General features: G+C 38.1%; 1 protein-coding gene across 1 annotated transcript in view; it reads left to right on the top strand.

The window, feature by feature from the left end:
• Positions 1-16,859, top strand: part of Cntn3 (contactin 3) — a 257,987-nt gene that overhangs the window by 19,811 nt on the left and 221,317 nt on the right. Inside the window, exon 3 of the mRNA XM_059257096.1 lies at positions 115-290. Within this exon, the coding sequence (XP_059113079.1) occupies positions 115-290 (176 nt within the window). The remainder of the gene's footprint in view (positions 1-114; positions 291-16,859) is intronic.

The following is a 16,859-nucleotide window of genomic DNA, read 5'->3' as shown; positions in this document are numbered from 1 at the left end:
ATGAATGTTGAGATTCCAGTCTTCAGATATTTAAAGTGGAATGTAGAGCATTGAGCCATTTATTTAAGCATAGGCCTAGTAAAGAGAGAAATAACCTTGACATTTCCTTTTCAGATGGCAGCTGAATGGCAGTGATATCGACACAAGTCTGGACCATCGTTACAAATTGAACGGAGGAAATCTCATAGTTATTAACCCCAACAGAAATTGGGATACAGGAAGTTATCAGTGCTTTGCCACAAATTCGCTTGGAACAATAGTGAGCCGAGAAGCCAAACTCCAATTTGCTTGTAAGTTTATGTCTGTAAATAGATCAAAACCAATATTTTAATGTGCATATATAAATCTGTGTGGATATTTTTGAAACTATTTTATAAACTTAAAAACTGATTGGGATAATTGGGCATTAATTTTGGTCCCTCCTCAGGTTTCTCTGGAGGAACAAAACAGATAGAATAAATTATATATGTGTATTTATTAGAATGGCTTATTGGCTATGATCTGGCTAGGCTACAACAGCTGTGTACCAAGATCAAGGCCAAGAAACTGGTAGTTGTTTAGTCCACAATGCATGTCTCAGCTTGTCTTTGGTCTTTGTTGAAATCTTAAAGTAGATTTTCACACCACCAAAGAGTAGATGACATTGCCAGGGAAAGTGAGGGTTAGTGGATAGAAAGGCAGAAGTAGGATCCTGTTTTTTGTTGTTATATGGAACCAGAAAGTGTGGCCCAGATTTAGAGTTGTTCTTCTGACCTCAAATGAGCCAATTAAGAAAGTACTCCATAGGTGTGCCCAGATGGTTGGATTTTAGTAGATTGCAGATGTAGTCAACCAAGATTAGCTAACACATTACCAATCTAATATAAAATTTAACTACAAAAACCTGTATCTGTGTGCATGTGTGTGTTCTATATTGATATTTTTCAAAAGTTCTTTTCTAAGACTGAGAAAGAATGCAGTTAAGCTGTACTTATTCAACAGTGACTCTGTGTTTTATACTGAGCTAGAATTGAAAGGAGTATGAAGTCCTTTATAGCCCTGTGGCCTTTATTCTTAACCATTTAAATTTAAAATGCACACTACAACATTGAACAAAATAAAAAAGACATTGAGTAAAGAAGAAAATAACTTACCTGATGACATCTGGGTGGCTTCCTTATGGCTTTGTCACAAGTGACCTTCCCAGTGACCTTCAAAACAAGCCTATTGAGCCTGGGCATTGAAGACCACATTTATACCATATTAATTGAATCTGAGTCAACACATGGGCCATATACATTCTTTCCGTGGAGAGTTTAAGACTGGAACCAGCGATTCAATTTCATTTTATCTTTGTCTGTTTTCTACCTCTTTTTTTCTTTTGTTTTAATTCTCTGGTGTAGAATGTGTATCATAATCAGTTTAGTTTAATGTTTCTTTTAGTTCTATTACACTGCAATAACTATGAAATTGGAGTGTGTAAGTTTTTATAACCTGGTAGTATTCACCACCCCTATGATATGATTAAAATGTTTCTTATATTAAGCTCATTGTTTTTCATCTCATATGGACAGATATTTGTTTTGTTAAAAAAGATTTATTTATTCTCTTATGTGAATATGTATATGCCTGAGTGTATGCATATACGCCATGTTTGGCAGGGTGCCCTTGTTAGCCAGAAGAGGGCATTAGAACCCACAGAACTAGAGTTATTGGTGCCTGTGAGCCTTCAAATGTGGGTACTAGGAACCAAATGTGGGTCATCTGGAAGAGCGGAGATGATGCTAAGAGAGGAATACCCATCCTGAATGTGAGTAGCACCATCCCATGGCTGCTCAGAGGGAATAATAGTGGGAAAAGCAAGAATCCTGGAAACACGGAAGGTGTTGCTCTGCCTCCTGACTGCTTCTCTGTCACTCCCCTGCCAGGCACTCCTGGACACTCCTCTGCCGTGCAGTCCTGGACACTCCCCTGCCAGGCACTCCTGGACACTCCTCTGCCATGCAGTCCTGGACACTCCCCTGCCAGGCAGTCCTGGACACTCCCCTGCCATGCAGTCCTGGACACTCCCCTGCCAGGCACTCCTGGACACTCCCCTGCCAGGCACTCCTGGACACTCCCCTGCCAGGCACTCCTGGACACTCCCCTGCCAGGCACTCCTGGACACTCCTCTTCCATGCACTCCTAGCCATAATGGGCTGACACAATGAAACAGTGAGCCAAAGAAACCCTTTCCTCTTTTTTTCCTGGACACTTGCCAAAGTGACACAAAAGTTTGATTAATACTAAACTTAGCCTTCCATGTCACTGTCTGTAAGTATATATCTGAAACACGGATATGGACATGGTAAAGATCCCTTGACCCTTCCATTCTTTGCACCCAGTTAAAAAAATTATGAAAAAGTGATAAAGCTCAAAACACAAAACAAATTGCTGTTCAACTCAAAATGTGTCAATTCTTCTTCTCTCCCTACCCCTCCCATTTTCTCTTCTTCCCTTCCCTTGTTGTCTTATCTTATTATTTCTTGGTAGTGTCTTTACTTTGCTAAAGTGGGCATGTACCACATCAGGATACATTTCAGAACTTAGACTCAACTCCAAAAGTGCTCATTGGTCCCTGGCACTTTTTCTTCAGCTTTCTCGTCTGTCTTAAAAGTTTTAAATGATCCAGCCGGGCGGTGGTGGTACACACCTTTAATCCCAGCACTTGGGAGGCAGAGCCAGGCGGATCTCGGTGAGTTTGAGGCCAGCCTGGTCTCCAAAGTGAGTTCCCGGAAAGGTGCAAAGCTACAGAGAGAAACCTTGTCTCAAAAAACCAAAAAAAAAAAAAAAAAAGTTTTAACTGATCCTATTCTTGGCATCTGGCTGCTTACCAGTCTGGGTATACAGTGAGATTCTTTTGCCTTGTGATATTTTATATTTTTTGGTGTTTCCCTGACTGATTCATTTTGAAGATTCACAAAGCAGTCTTGCTGACAAACCTCATAGTACATTACAGCATTGAGATACAACATGCATTTATTTTAATTAATGTGGTAGGGATATAGATTCTTGTAAAGAGGTTAATGAAAGGGGATATTATTAATCACTAATTATAATAGAGGTAGAAGGTATTTAATAATTATGAGAGTAGATTACCTTAACTTGGAAATGAGGACAGAATATAATACTGAAGTATAAATGAAAGGAAACATAAAGGCAAGGACGTCCCTTTGTGTGGACAGGATGCTGGTGACTGTGGTTCAGAGAAGTCCTGACTGTCTTGAATGAAGGGAAAGGCATGGTAAGCATGACCACAGAACAGCATTCCCTATCCTGTCCAGGCTACTTTGTATATTCTTATGTTGCACCACTCTGTTTTCCTTAGCAAGCTGAAAAGTTCTGCTGTGCCCAGCACAGATAAGTGAATATGTGAAAACATAACCACTGCCCCACTTTAGTATGGATGAAATACAAAGGTATTTTTATTTTCAATGTGCTTTAAAGTGCCATTGGCAATCAATTTAAGACAAGTTGTTAATAATCCACAAAGCCAGTTTTCTTTGGAGATTGTCAGTCCCTTTCAGTAGATTGTGGAATACTCAGACAAATGGACCAAAGAAATACGGGAAAGAATATGTGAATTTTACACATTTTCTTAGTTGTTTGTTGGTATGTTAAATGTGTAGTTTTTCGTGTTGATTGGAGGTGTTTTCAAAACTTCTTAATTCTATCCACTGAAAGTTTTAAGGTGTTGTGTTAAAAAAAAAAAAAGCCCAAGTTTGCTTATTTTAATGACTGGTTTTTGCCTTGCTGTGAAATAATTCTGGATTATAATTATTTTTAATTTTAACCATGTTTGAGGTGCAATGTGTTTTAAAAACCATAAATTATACTAGATGTACAAATGGTATGAAGAAAACATGAGGAATATATGTTACCTGCCACTTACTGCTTAGGATTTGAAATATTTGAAGTGTTGTTCATCCTCCTGAGAAAACATAACATACTGAGGATCCATTCTTCCTCACCACTTTTATCATTGGTTACTGTTCTAAATCAATGTGTTTCCTATCTGGGCACTTTTTTCCATGTTTTTGACTACATGTATCTTACTGGTTTAAATTTCTTAATGGCAGTTAACACAATGTATATATGTACAACTTCAAGGCTGTGCCTGGAAATACCTGTTGACAAACATCCTTGTGAATACTTGCTATTATCAAGATTTTTAATGTTTATAAAGATGATGAATGTGAAATTGGGATTAGTTGGGATATTTCAGTTCCATTCATATGACTATAAAATCTCAGGAGCCTTTTAATTTGATTGTGTTTCCTATATTTGTATACATTTCTACTGTATGACAATCTTTAAGATTGTAGTTGTGATTCTTTGACAATTTCATATATATATATATATATATATATATATATATATATATATATATATATATATATATATATAGTCTTGATGATGTCCACCTCCACCTCCACAATATCACTTCTCCTAAACCCACTCAATACAACCCTCTCTCACCTTCAAGTCTTCTTTTACTTTTTATAAACCACTGAGTCCAATTAATGTTTCTTCCATATACATAGTGTGGGGATAATTTACCTGAGCATGAGTAATCAAGCGGCTTCCACCTCCTCCAGAGAAAAAGGACTCCACCCCACCAGCAGCCATTAACCACCTAGTCTCTAACTCCTCACCCCTATTTTAAAAATGATGTTCCTTATGTGTTGTTGATGATTTCTTAGTCATTTTTGTGTGCTACAGATATCTTTTGCTTGTCAATGGCTAATTCTTTCGTTAACACTGTCAAATGAACAAATTTTCTTAACTTTGGGTTTTAAATGATGTCTTTTTTTCTGTAGCTGTCTTCTCTGATTTCTTTAAATTATTTTCCTTCTTTGTTGTGAAATGAAAGAGTTATTCTCTTGAAGCACTAATAAAGTGTTAATAGTTTTCTTTCTACATTAAAGCCTTTAATCATCTAGACTTGGTTTTGCATGCCCTGTGATAGAGCACCATCCATTTATTTATTCCAGTACCCCAGTGACTTACATCAGAGGAACTGCGTGGGCTGAAGTCCACACTTTACAGATTGGAAGGATGTCTCCAATTTTCACTTTGGACTTGCTTAGTTTTTTCTGTTTTAAGAAAGGTATTATTTAGGAGAATTTGGGTTCCTTGTCAACCCTTGATCCTAGCACACCAATTTCTTGTATTTCACTGCATTTATTCTAGGTAGATATTTCTAGGTAGAGACTGAAGAGTTGTTCTTGATTGAGGAGTGTGTAAATGCCATTGCTGTTTTACTATGTGATAGGCTGTTTACCCTAGATCTAAAGACCTTTTCTTTAATAATTATTTTATTTTTAAAATCGTGTGTGTGTGTGTGTGTGTGTGTGTGTGTGTGTGTGTCTTTAAACGTGTGCATATGTGAATGATGTGACCACAGAGGCCAGAAGAGGGTATAGGACCCCCTAATGCTGAAGTTACAGTGAATATGAGTACTGCAAATCCAACTTGAGTCCTCTGCAATAGCTGAGCCGTTGTTCCAGCCCCTATTCTAGATTTTATAAATTCTCTTGATCAGATACTTTTCTGCCACTTTTGTTTTTATTTCAAGTCATTTGTTCTTTCACAGCGGCATAATAACTGTACGGGAATGTTGCTCTTAGTTCCTACCTTAATCCATCTATATGGAGAACATTCTCTAGTATGATGAAGAGGAAAAAGCAGAATTGGGGAAGAGGAGGCAGACATGGAGGAAAGGGAGAAGGATAAATATTTTCTTTTGTCTTACACAGAAGTCTGCCAAATTTAAGGGACATTTTTCTGGATACCCTCTCAGATTCTGAGCAGCATCAGGTACCCTATCCACTTTCTAGGGCAACATGCCCTAAAGCTGTTTGGGATGCTCTGTGTTAGACTGGTTTTCCCACACAGCAGGGGTTAATCTTCCTAGAACACTGTTATGTGTAGGACATTTTTCTGGATACCCTCTCAGATTCTGAGCAGCATCAGGTACCCTATCCACTTTCTAGGGCAACATGACCTAAAGCTGTTTGGGATGCTCTGTGTTAGACTGGTTTTCCCACACAGTAGGGGTTTATCTTCCTAGAACACTGTTATGTGTACTTTATGGTCTTAGGTCTGCTCTTTTTCCTCATTCCTAATGCCCATAATTTTGGAGTACCACGTCCTCAAGTGTACCAAGAAAGCACAAATTATATAGTCATCTGAGCTAGATTGTCTGCCTAAAATTGTTATATGGGGGCACCGACTGAAAGACGGCCATATACTGTGTTAGAAGTCATTTCCTTCGGAATATTAAAGCTGCTTCTACTCACTGACTGATTTCTGTTACTGTTCTTGGAAAATCTGATGCCATTTTGATTGATAGCATTTTATGTAGAAGGTTCCATTTATTTTTTCTGGAAGAAATCTTGTGGGATTCTCTCTGTATGTAAGATTCTGAACTTTCATAATAACTTATTTGGTTCTTGGAAAAGTTATATCTCATATGCTAGTTACCCCACAGGTTTGAAGCCAGGAGTCTTGGTTGAGAAATTCTTATGCTTTCCTTTTCTTGGTGTTCTGAGTATTGTGACTTATGCATTGAGCCACTGAGATAGGATAGTTACTCACAACCTTTTCCAACCTACCAAATCTATTTCCCTTTGACATTTACATATACTTCTTGGTAGATTACCAACTCCTTATTTGAGCACTTCCATTGAGATTTTAATATCTGTTATGACATTTCCCCCTAGCTTGGACATTTATTTCTCATTTGTCAGTCAAAGCCCCTCAGTTTTAAAATGCCATTATTTTATTTTAGGAACATTTTGTAGGAAGTAAGTTAATTGCTTTATGCACTTCAAGTTATATTTGAGAACAAAATCTATGCATACATTGCTTATTGATTAAAATTTGTTCTCTGAAAATTTCATATAAATCCATAGTGTATTCTGTTTACTTTCTCCAAGTACCCTCTTTCATGTCCCTCCTACCTCTTTTATCCCTCTATCTTCCCTACAGGTCATTTTCCTACATTGATGTTGTTTTGTTTTGTTTTATGCCCCTCCAATTTGAACTAGAACTGTCTATGTGGTCAGGGGTGTGGGTCTATATTGGAACCTGGTGGGTTCACCATTTGGTACATAACTGATGGCTACCCCTTCTATAGAATGCATCAGTTGCCAAAAGTTCAGCATTCTCATAATTTAAGATAATTTTTCTTTGAAATGTCTTTTTTTTAATTTGATTTTTTACCTTTAATTTTAATTTATTTTATTTTATAATTTAATTTAATTTTACATATCAGCCATGGATTCCCCTGTCCTGCCCCCTCCCGCCCCCCCCTCCCCTTCCCCTCAGCCCACTCCCCATTCCCATCTCCTCCAGGGCAAAGACTCCCCTGAGGGTTGAGATCAACCTGGTAGATTCAGTCCAGGCAGGTCCAGTCCCCTCCTCTCAGGCTGAGCCAAGTGTCCCTGTATAAGCCCCAGGTTCCAAACAGCCAACTCATGTTCTAAGGACAGGTCCTGGTCCCACTGCCTGGGTGCCTCCCAAACAGTTCAAGCTAATCAACTGTCTCACTTATCCAGAGGGCCTGATCCAGTTGGGGGCTCCTCAGCTATTGTATTGGTTCATAGTTCATGTGTTTCCATTCGTTTGGCTATTTGTCCCTGTGCTTTTTCCAATCTTGGTCTCAACAATTCTTGCTCATACAATCCCTCTTCTTTCTCGCTGATTGGACTCCTGGGGCTCCACCTGGGCCTGGCTGTGGATCTCTGCATCCCCTTCCCTCAGTCATTGGATATTTCTAGCACAACAGTTAGGTTGTTTGGCTTCCTATCACCAGAGTAGGTCAGTTCAGGCTTTCTCTCGACCATTGCCAGTAGTCTATTGTGGAGGTATCTTTGTGGATTTCTGGGGACCTCTCTAGCACTTTGCTTCTTCCTATTCCCATATGGTCTTCATTTATCATGGTCTCTTATTCCTTGTTCTCCCTCTCTGTTCTTGATCCAGCTGGGATCTCCCGCTCCCCTAAGCTCTCTTTCTCTCGACCCTTGCCCTTCATTACCCCCACTCACATGCAGGTTGTTCACGTAGATCTCATCCATTTCTCTGTCATTGAGCGATCCCTGTGTCTTTCTTAGGGTCCTGTTTTCTAGGTAGCCTCCCTGGTGATGTGAGTAGCAGTCTAGTCATCTTTGTTTTACATCTAGTATCCTCCTATGAGTGAGTACATACCATGTTTGTCTTTCTGAGTCTCACTGTTTTGCCTTTCTACAATGCTGGAATATAGCCTGAAATTATGAGCTTAAATAAATCCTTTCTCCCTTTAGTTAGTTTTATCAGGATGTTCTATCACAGCAATATAAAACAAACCAGGACAGATTAAACTTTTAAAAATGGTTTCAGTGAATTTATTCTGTGTGTGGTCAATAACATTTCATTGATTCCCTCCTTTACCCATTGGTCTAAGCATATACTTCTTTAACCCTCATTCATAAAAATAATTTATTTGAAGTTTAATATCAAAGACCTAGGCACTAGAGCTAGTCTATCTAGGATTGACCCCCACTCTCCTCCTTACCAGCCATGTGGTTTGGGGAAACATATGATTCTTTGTGCTTTAGTAGCCTTATCTAAAAATCTAAAATAGCAGATTCTTTTTTGTCAAGTGTCAAGAGTAGAAGTTATGCATATGAAGCAACCGGAGAGTGCCTAGAGATCAGGAGGTATAAAGACAAGACACTGTCATTTCTGTAGGATTTATAGAGTGTCTCCTAGGAAGTCTCATAAAACCTAGAGAAAACTTTCAGTGTGTGCTTTCCATTTTTCTTGTACAAGAATTCCATCTTTGCTTCTTTGGGCCCCCCTTTGAACACATTCCAAGTATCCTCATGGTCTCTTCCATCTCTTTCTTACCTTCTTATTTTCTTCTCTTCTTTCTTATTTTCTTCCCTATGCCTCCATGGTCTGTAGTCACCTCCTTAGCCATAATTTGTACTCCATTCATTATTTTCCCTCTAACATCTGCCTGATTTGTTATTAAACCAAATGTCAAATGTTTAATTCTAGTGAGTATGTTTCTCATGTCTAGACATTCTGTCTTGTCATTTTCTTATGTTCATGTTTTCTATTCAAACTATTTTATTTTTTCTTTGATATGATTTTTCCCTTATCATTTTAAAGTCGAAAGAATTCATATACTTTTCCTTTATAGTGATGCTTTCCAAACTCAGGAAAATTGTGAGTGCTATTTTGAGTTTTGTTAATCTTCTGGTTCTCATTTGTGTTGAATATTTTTGCTTTTATTGCTGCAAAAGTGTATTTCAGTACAAATTCTGACTGCCTATGAAAATATGTGACTCATTATTTTTGGTTGAAAGAGTATTCTAGAAGCTGTAATTGCTGCTGCCAGGAACCTCAGGGATATAACTAAGCAGGGAGTCATTCCATGTTAGTATATTGGCATCATGTAGCCAACCATGTGGTCAGTCTTCACCTAGCTTTTAGTGTACAGTTACTGAAGTTGCAAAAATGGAGCCATTGATCCAAGGAGTTCCCAATAAGCTTCATGCCATTGCCATCATCCAATAGTACATAACTTTGCATTGTTTAGAGACACTTTGATTCATTAACATTGAACACAGGTCCAATGGCAGTGCATTTCATTCATGAACAAAGCTTATCTTTCATTTTTATTTTCTCCTTGAGATACTGCACATCCACAGCCATGTTTCACACACAGGAACACTGGATAGCACTTCCAAGCTATACCAGGAGGCTGTATTAAATAGTGAAATTACCAATAGAAAAATACTAATGTATAAACAATGTGGCATTCAATGTATTAAGAAAGGACAGTCCTTCCCATTGTGAAAAGTGTAACAAGATAAGAGGACCATGCCCTTCCCATTTATCTGGAAATAACCAATAAGTGGACCTAACATCTTGTACTCTACACATTCAAAATGTGAAATACTAAATTTTAGGCCAGGTATTTTATTGAGTAGGTAGGTCACTTTCTAAATGTGAAGTTGATGGATAAGAACACTGATTATATGTTAGATACTTATGTTAGATAAAACCCTATGAGGTTTAGGTTTAGCAGAATAACACGCTGCTGAAATGCAACATCCCTCCTTTATTCAATTTCATTTTACATTCTTTTTAGTTACTTATGGTCAATCATAGCTTTATGAACAATCCAAAAAGTAAGAAAGGCCTTAGTTTCAGATGCATATCATTTCCTGTAGCATGATGAACTCTCATGCTTCTGTATTTGGTCTGATCTTGGCATGAATTATACTTTTGTTCAGCATATCTATATTATATTACTATTCAGCCACTGGTAGCTGTCTTGATCATTATATTAACATTTGTCATATCAAGCTGCTTATGTGCTTATACATACTAATAGCCATGAATGAAAGAATGATGATGTTAAAAAATCTGATAGGCCAAGGAAAAGCTGGCAGTACTTTTATGAATGAGAAGATGAAAGTTTATCATAGCCTTATGCATATAAGAACAACTTGGAATATACAGAGTTTAGTATTATTTACAGTTTCATGGCTCTACTGTGACACACATTTCCACCACAATCCCAGTTCAAGGATAAGGATATGGACAAATGTTCTAATCCTTTCCCTGGGTCAATGGCCTGGTTTAACAAGGAACATAGTCCTTCAGGGATGTAGGATGTATGGAGTTCTTGAAAACTGAGATTATACCTCCTGTTTCCACATAGGCAATTAAACCTAAGCCATCATGTGTCAAAATGATAGTGTCTTCCTCTTTACCCTTATGACACTGCCTAGCAAGCACTGTAAAATCCCTACTTTCTATGAGTCAGCTTTGCAAGTTTTTTTTTTAAATCTCAGTTATTAATTTTAGATCTAGCTGGCATTGCTAGAAATACCATGAAACTACTAATCTGTTATTTCTTGAGATTCTATATATTTTAGGCAGTAAACAATATTAGTAAGTGAAAAACAGGCCTTGTGTAAAAATTAAGTTTTTGAATATGTTGAAGAAGACATGTACTTCCTGAAGAGTACACCCATGATTTCTGCTTTCTGATTTTGTCATAGTTTAGGCTTAATAGCTCTCCTTATTTCTGCTCTCAAATAATTAACTGCCACCTCTGCATCACCCTATATCAATGACTATTTCTGGTTTACCTAATCTCAACTGTCTTGATCAATTTGATCAGGTTTGGAATCATCCACTTGGGTTAAAGACAGATTTTTGGGGTTGTCCAGGTCCAAACATCAGTCATTATTAAATTGTCATTTTCTGATCATGAACACTTTTCATCAATAAATCTTATTGCTTTGTCTTCCAACTGCAGCCAGAATCCTACTCTTTCTCACTGTCTTCTACCAGCTTTTGATGACATCAGACTTGCCTATCACTTCCTCTGCCTCAGTTTCCCACTAATATGTTCTAATCATTCCTCTTTTCAGAATGTTGCCCTCCTCTATTGTTCTCTGGCTTCTATCCAAGAACCAGACTAAATCTTTTAATTTTATTCTGTATAATTCTGACCCTTCCTGTAAAAACAAAAATAAAAATCTCTAATGAAATCTCTAATGGCTTTATGTGAGAATCAGAATGAATTTCATTCATTTCCTTGGCTCCCAGGTTCTGTCTTGCTCACCATAGGTGGTTTTCTAACTCTTCCTTGCCCTGGAGGCCAGTTTAGTAGCTAGCCTTTCATTCTAGTACTGAGAATGCTCCAGGGCTTTTGCTGCCCACCCCTTTCTCTGTGGTTTACTCAATTCTTTCAGGCCACTGTCAGTGTCACGTCCTAGTGACCACTTAATTGCCTTCAGTATTTCCCCCAAAACCTTGACCCTTAATACAAAATTTTATATATTTCTTTCTACTTACGTGATTGAAAGATTATGCTGTTCACAGCTGAAGTCCTAGAACCTGGTGGATGGCCTGGAATTTAATAAGTGTTCATTCAATACCTGTACAATGGTGAAACAATGAATGAGAAAATGAGGACCCATGAAATCAGAGCTCATCACTTGCCAAGGTAAAGCAGATTCTGTGCTTGCCAGAAATACCTTGGCTTTTCAGTTTACGAGCTATAAAACCCAACTTGGTCTGTATTAAACCAAACAATACACAAAGTGGGACATAGCCCAGGGTTCACCAGTCAGAGAACTATGACCTAGACCCCTGGAAAAGACACATATGAGATTTAAAAGGATTATATTAATTACCACTTCATGCTCTTAACAAGGTATGTAGGACAGTATTTGCTGAGCCCAGAGGTATTTTTTGTTTTTCCTGCTCCATCCATTTGTAATCATTTTATGTAAAGCAAAAATTGACCATGTGCCCCTGACAGAGATTTCTTTTTCCCTTTCTGGTAAGGGGTAGTGCATTCTCCACTTGTATTAGAGTATAATATTTAAAAGCTAGTGAGACTTGGAAAATACAAGTTGGAAGAAAGCTTAAACAAATGCAGAAAGTTTAAAGGTTGACCCCCACTGTGGCTGGCTGTTATCTGAAAAGAAAAGATATGGAAGACTAATTAGCTAAACTCAGGTTATAATTAGTTGGAGCCCTGTTCTCTGAGAGTTGTAGGCAACCCCATTTCTCAGAGATAAACAATGCAGCTGAAAACACACACATTTAGGCTTTGAACTTAAGTGACTTTGATGAAGTTCAATGCTGCCATGCCAAGCTGGTCTAAAAACAAGTTAACTTAAAGGATTACAACTCACTATGCAATTCATGTATCACTACATTTAAAACTTTTGAATGTTTTAATTAAATAGTTATTTTTAATCCTATCACATAGGAAAGAAGTGGTTTTTGTTTTGTTTGTTTGCTTGCTTATGGTTTGTTGAGACAGGATCTCACACTATAGTCTAGGCTGTCCTAGGACTCACTCTGTATCCTATACTGGCTTTAAACTCTCAACAGTCCACTTACCTCATCCTGTCAAGTGCTGGGACTACTGATGTGAGCCACCACCTACCCAAAGTTTTGAATTTAAAAAATGGTTTCTATAGAATACAATATGTTTTAATTACTTATTTTATTATTGTGGTTTCCCATATATGGAATGCCTTTTGTGCTTTTATTATTTATTTTTTGAATCATATAAATATTTGTATGATTTTGGCAGATAGAATGTTCACGAGATAACAATAATATATCAGGTCACAACTATGGGAACTATTTAATTGAGGATATTCCACTGACATATTTATTTAACTTCAACTTAATATTTGTATGTTCTCACATATTCTTAATATACATATATGTGTAGGAAATCAAAATAGACAGTTAATATTCCTACTATGTCTAATAATTCAGAATGGTCCATTTTCTCTATAAAGCATCACATGTTTCCATCTGAGAACACTGTTATGCAGGATCCTTTGGAGTAGAACGTCTGGACCATGGACATTAAGTTTCATTTTGGGTCTTCTTGGGCCTCTATGTGTATTATCCCATTCATAAATCAACAAGTAGCCCAATGATGATAACAGAAATAATAAAAATGTCTTTTACTATAACATCATAATAATAAGGGTAAACAATCAGAAGAAATTATAGATTTCAAGAACAAAAATTTATGTGTGTATTTGGTGACCACCATTTAAGTATTTCTGAGTATTTCTGACACTTCACAAAATCCTGAGCATTTAATAAGGCTCTTGTTTAGTGGGGATTAAGGTTTAATCAGATAAATATACAATTATATGCAAATTATAACAGATACAGTAAAGCAGGGCAGTAGCTTCCTCTTTCCTCACCATATGTTTTTCAATACTAAAATTTTTACTATTCTTCAGGCTTATTCAGAATAAGGATCTGGCGTGATGTAAAGGAATGAAGGTTATTCCAGTGCAGGTCAGGATGACATCAGATAAGTTGACAGAATGTCCTCACAGGATAGATAGTTCAAGTATGTGAGCCTTTTTTAAGCACTTCAGAGGGAATTAAGCAGAGTGAGTTGTTTGATTTATAGAGATTGCTGTTTGGTAATTAAATCAGAGTGGAGAAATCATGCAAACATGAATACTAAGAGGAATCTAGGAAATGATAACTTTGCTTATACAGCTATTGCTTGTTAAGGGAGAAAGGAAACACAGAAATAATACAATGTGGTAATGGATTGAATATGAGAATATCGACTGTTTTCTCATAGCTTTGGGTGGGTAGTAGTGTAGCTCATCATGATAGGTGATGTTAGAAAACCAGATTTATTTATAGGGTCTTTTTTTTTGGAGAGATTAGGAAGAGGAGGGGTGATCAGGATGATGTTTATTATTAAATACATTGACTTGGTAACCCCCTTGTCTTAGTTAGAATTTCTCTTACTGTGAAGAGACATCATAACCATGGCAACCCTTATAAAGGAAAACATTTTATTGGAGCTGGTTTACCAATATGAGGTTTAGTCCATTATCATCAGAGTGGAAAACATGGCAGTGTGCAGGCAGACATGATGCTGGAGAAGGATCAGAGAGTTCTACATCTTGATCCACAGGTAGCAGGAGTCTGTGTGCTATATTGAGATTAGCTTGAGCATAGGAGACAACAAAGCCTGCCTCCACAGTGACACACTTCAGTCAACATGGTCACACCTCCTAATAGTGCCAAGCATTCAAACATGTGAGACTATGGGGGCCATTCCTATTAACACCACCACATTCTAATCTCTGGTCCCCATAGGCTTATAACTATAAACTGCCAGAGTCCCCAAAGTCTATAACAGTTTGAACCCTGTTTAAATTCCAAAGTTTAAAGTCTCTTCTGAGAAACAGGCACTCTCTTAATTGTAATCCCTTGTAAAATCAAAATGAAAAATTAGACCACATGCTTCTAACATACAACAGCCCAGGATATACATTACTATTCCAAAAGGTAGGGAAAGGAGCATAGTAAGAAAATACTGGACCAAAGCAAGACCAAACACTAGGTGGGCAAACTCCAAACTCTGTATCTCCATGGCTGATATCAAATGCTCTTCAGATCTCCAACTCCTTTCATCTTTGTTGAATACAGCACACTTCATTCCCATGGGCTGGTTTCACTCCCTGTTAGCAGCTTTCCTAGGCAAGTAACCTGTGACTCTGGCATCTCCAACATCTTGGGGTGTCCAAGGCATTCCTTGTTTTACCTTCATAGGCCTCCATAGAAGGACACCTCTGACATATGCCTGACCTCAGCAGCTTTCCTTAGTCCCATAAGGAGATTCTATAACCCCTTTCTTCTATCCTTGATTCTAATGCCAAAACAAAGTAGCTGAAGCTACCAACTTCTGCTGCTTGCTTGGGCTGGAAACATGGCCCCCTTTTTCAATTACATCTTGACCAACTTTCTGTTTCCTTTACTGCCTAAAGTTGGCTATCCTGGAATTTGCTCTGTATCCAGGCTGGCCTTGAACTCAGAGCTCTGCATGCCTCTGTCTCTTGAATGCTGGGATTAAAGGTGTATACCATCATGCCTGGACCTAACCTAATATTCTTTAATTCATTTTCACAAATTGGAAGCTTACCTGGGTGGGATTTTGCCCTGAGGTCTACACTCCCTTTATTTCATTTAACATCAGGCTTTCTGTTAATCTGTTTATCTCTTTGAACACAGGATTTAGGTCCATTCCACTTCCTGGTACCCCTTTTTCCTCAAATGATACATTTTGTACTTTTCCTTACTCGGCTTGCTCCTTTATATTATGGTTCTTCATAAGTGTGAACACTAATAATCATATGACAGTACTAAGCTGTTTTGAGATTTCTTTTGTCAATGTAATCAATCCAAAACTCTTCACTTTAGACTCAGGCAGACTTTTTGGGCAAACAGTCAGCCATATTCTTGCCAAAATATCAGGAGAACAGTCTCTAGGCCACATACTAAAATTCTTGTCCTCTAAAACTTCTTGAGCTGAGCCTAACAGCTCAAATCACTCTCAGCACCACTGTCTTCCCTGCTTCTTCTCCTTCTAGTATGGCCTATTAAGCCCTACTTAAAGCATTTGACTGGTTTTACAATCCCAAATCCTAAAGTCCACATTCCTCCAAACAAAAACATGATCAGGTCTATCCTAGCAATACCCCACTCCTGGTACCAACTTCGGACTTAGTTGGGGTTTCTATTGCTGTGAACAGACACCATGGCCATGGCAACTCTTATAAGGAAAAATATTTAATTGGGGCTGGCTTACAGTTCAGAAGTTTAGTCCATTATCATCATGGTGGGAATTAGGCAGCATGAGGGCAGACATGGTGCTGGAGAAAGAGCTGAGAGTTCTTCACCTTGATCTGAAGGCAGCAGAAGGAGACTGTCACACTGGCTATAAGCTTGAGCTTATAAGACATCAAACCCAACCTCCACAGTGACACAATTCTTCCAACAAGGTCACACATACTACAAAAAGGCCACACCTCCTAATAGTGCCACTCCCTATGGGCCAAGCATTTATACACATAAGTCTATGGGAACCATTCCTATTCAAACCACCATACCTCTAAAATAGTATTTCCTTTTGTTTAGTGGTTTACTTGCTACCGTCATTCTTAATGTTTGCATAGGCCAGATTCTGTAGCTAGAGTTTTCCTGCCTTGCTCACAGTCAGGACAAATCTCTGTCACCCGCCAGTCCCACAGCTGCTCAGACCCAACCAAGTAAACACAGAGACTTATATTGCTTACAAACTGTATGGCCGTGGCAGGCTTCTTGCTAACTGTTTTTATAGCTTAAATTAATCCATTTCCATAAATCTATACCTTGCCACGTGGCTTGTGGCTTACCGGCATCTTCACATGCTGCTTGTCACGGCGGTGGCTGGCAGTGACTCCCTCTGCCTTCCTGTTTTCTCTGTTCTCCTCTCTGTTAGT

This window comes from Peromyscus eremicus, chromosome 3 (assembly GCF_949786415.1).
Source record: "Peromyscus eremicus chromosome 3, PerEre_H2_v1, whole genome shotgun sequence".
In the NCBI taxonomy this organism is placed as follows: domain Eukaryota; kingdom Metazoa; phylum Chordata; class Mammalia; order Rodentia; family Cricetidae; genus Peromyscus; species Peromyscus eremicus.
This window is presented reverse-complemented; position numbering and strand designations above follow the sequence as displayed.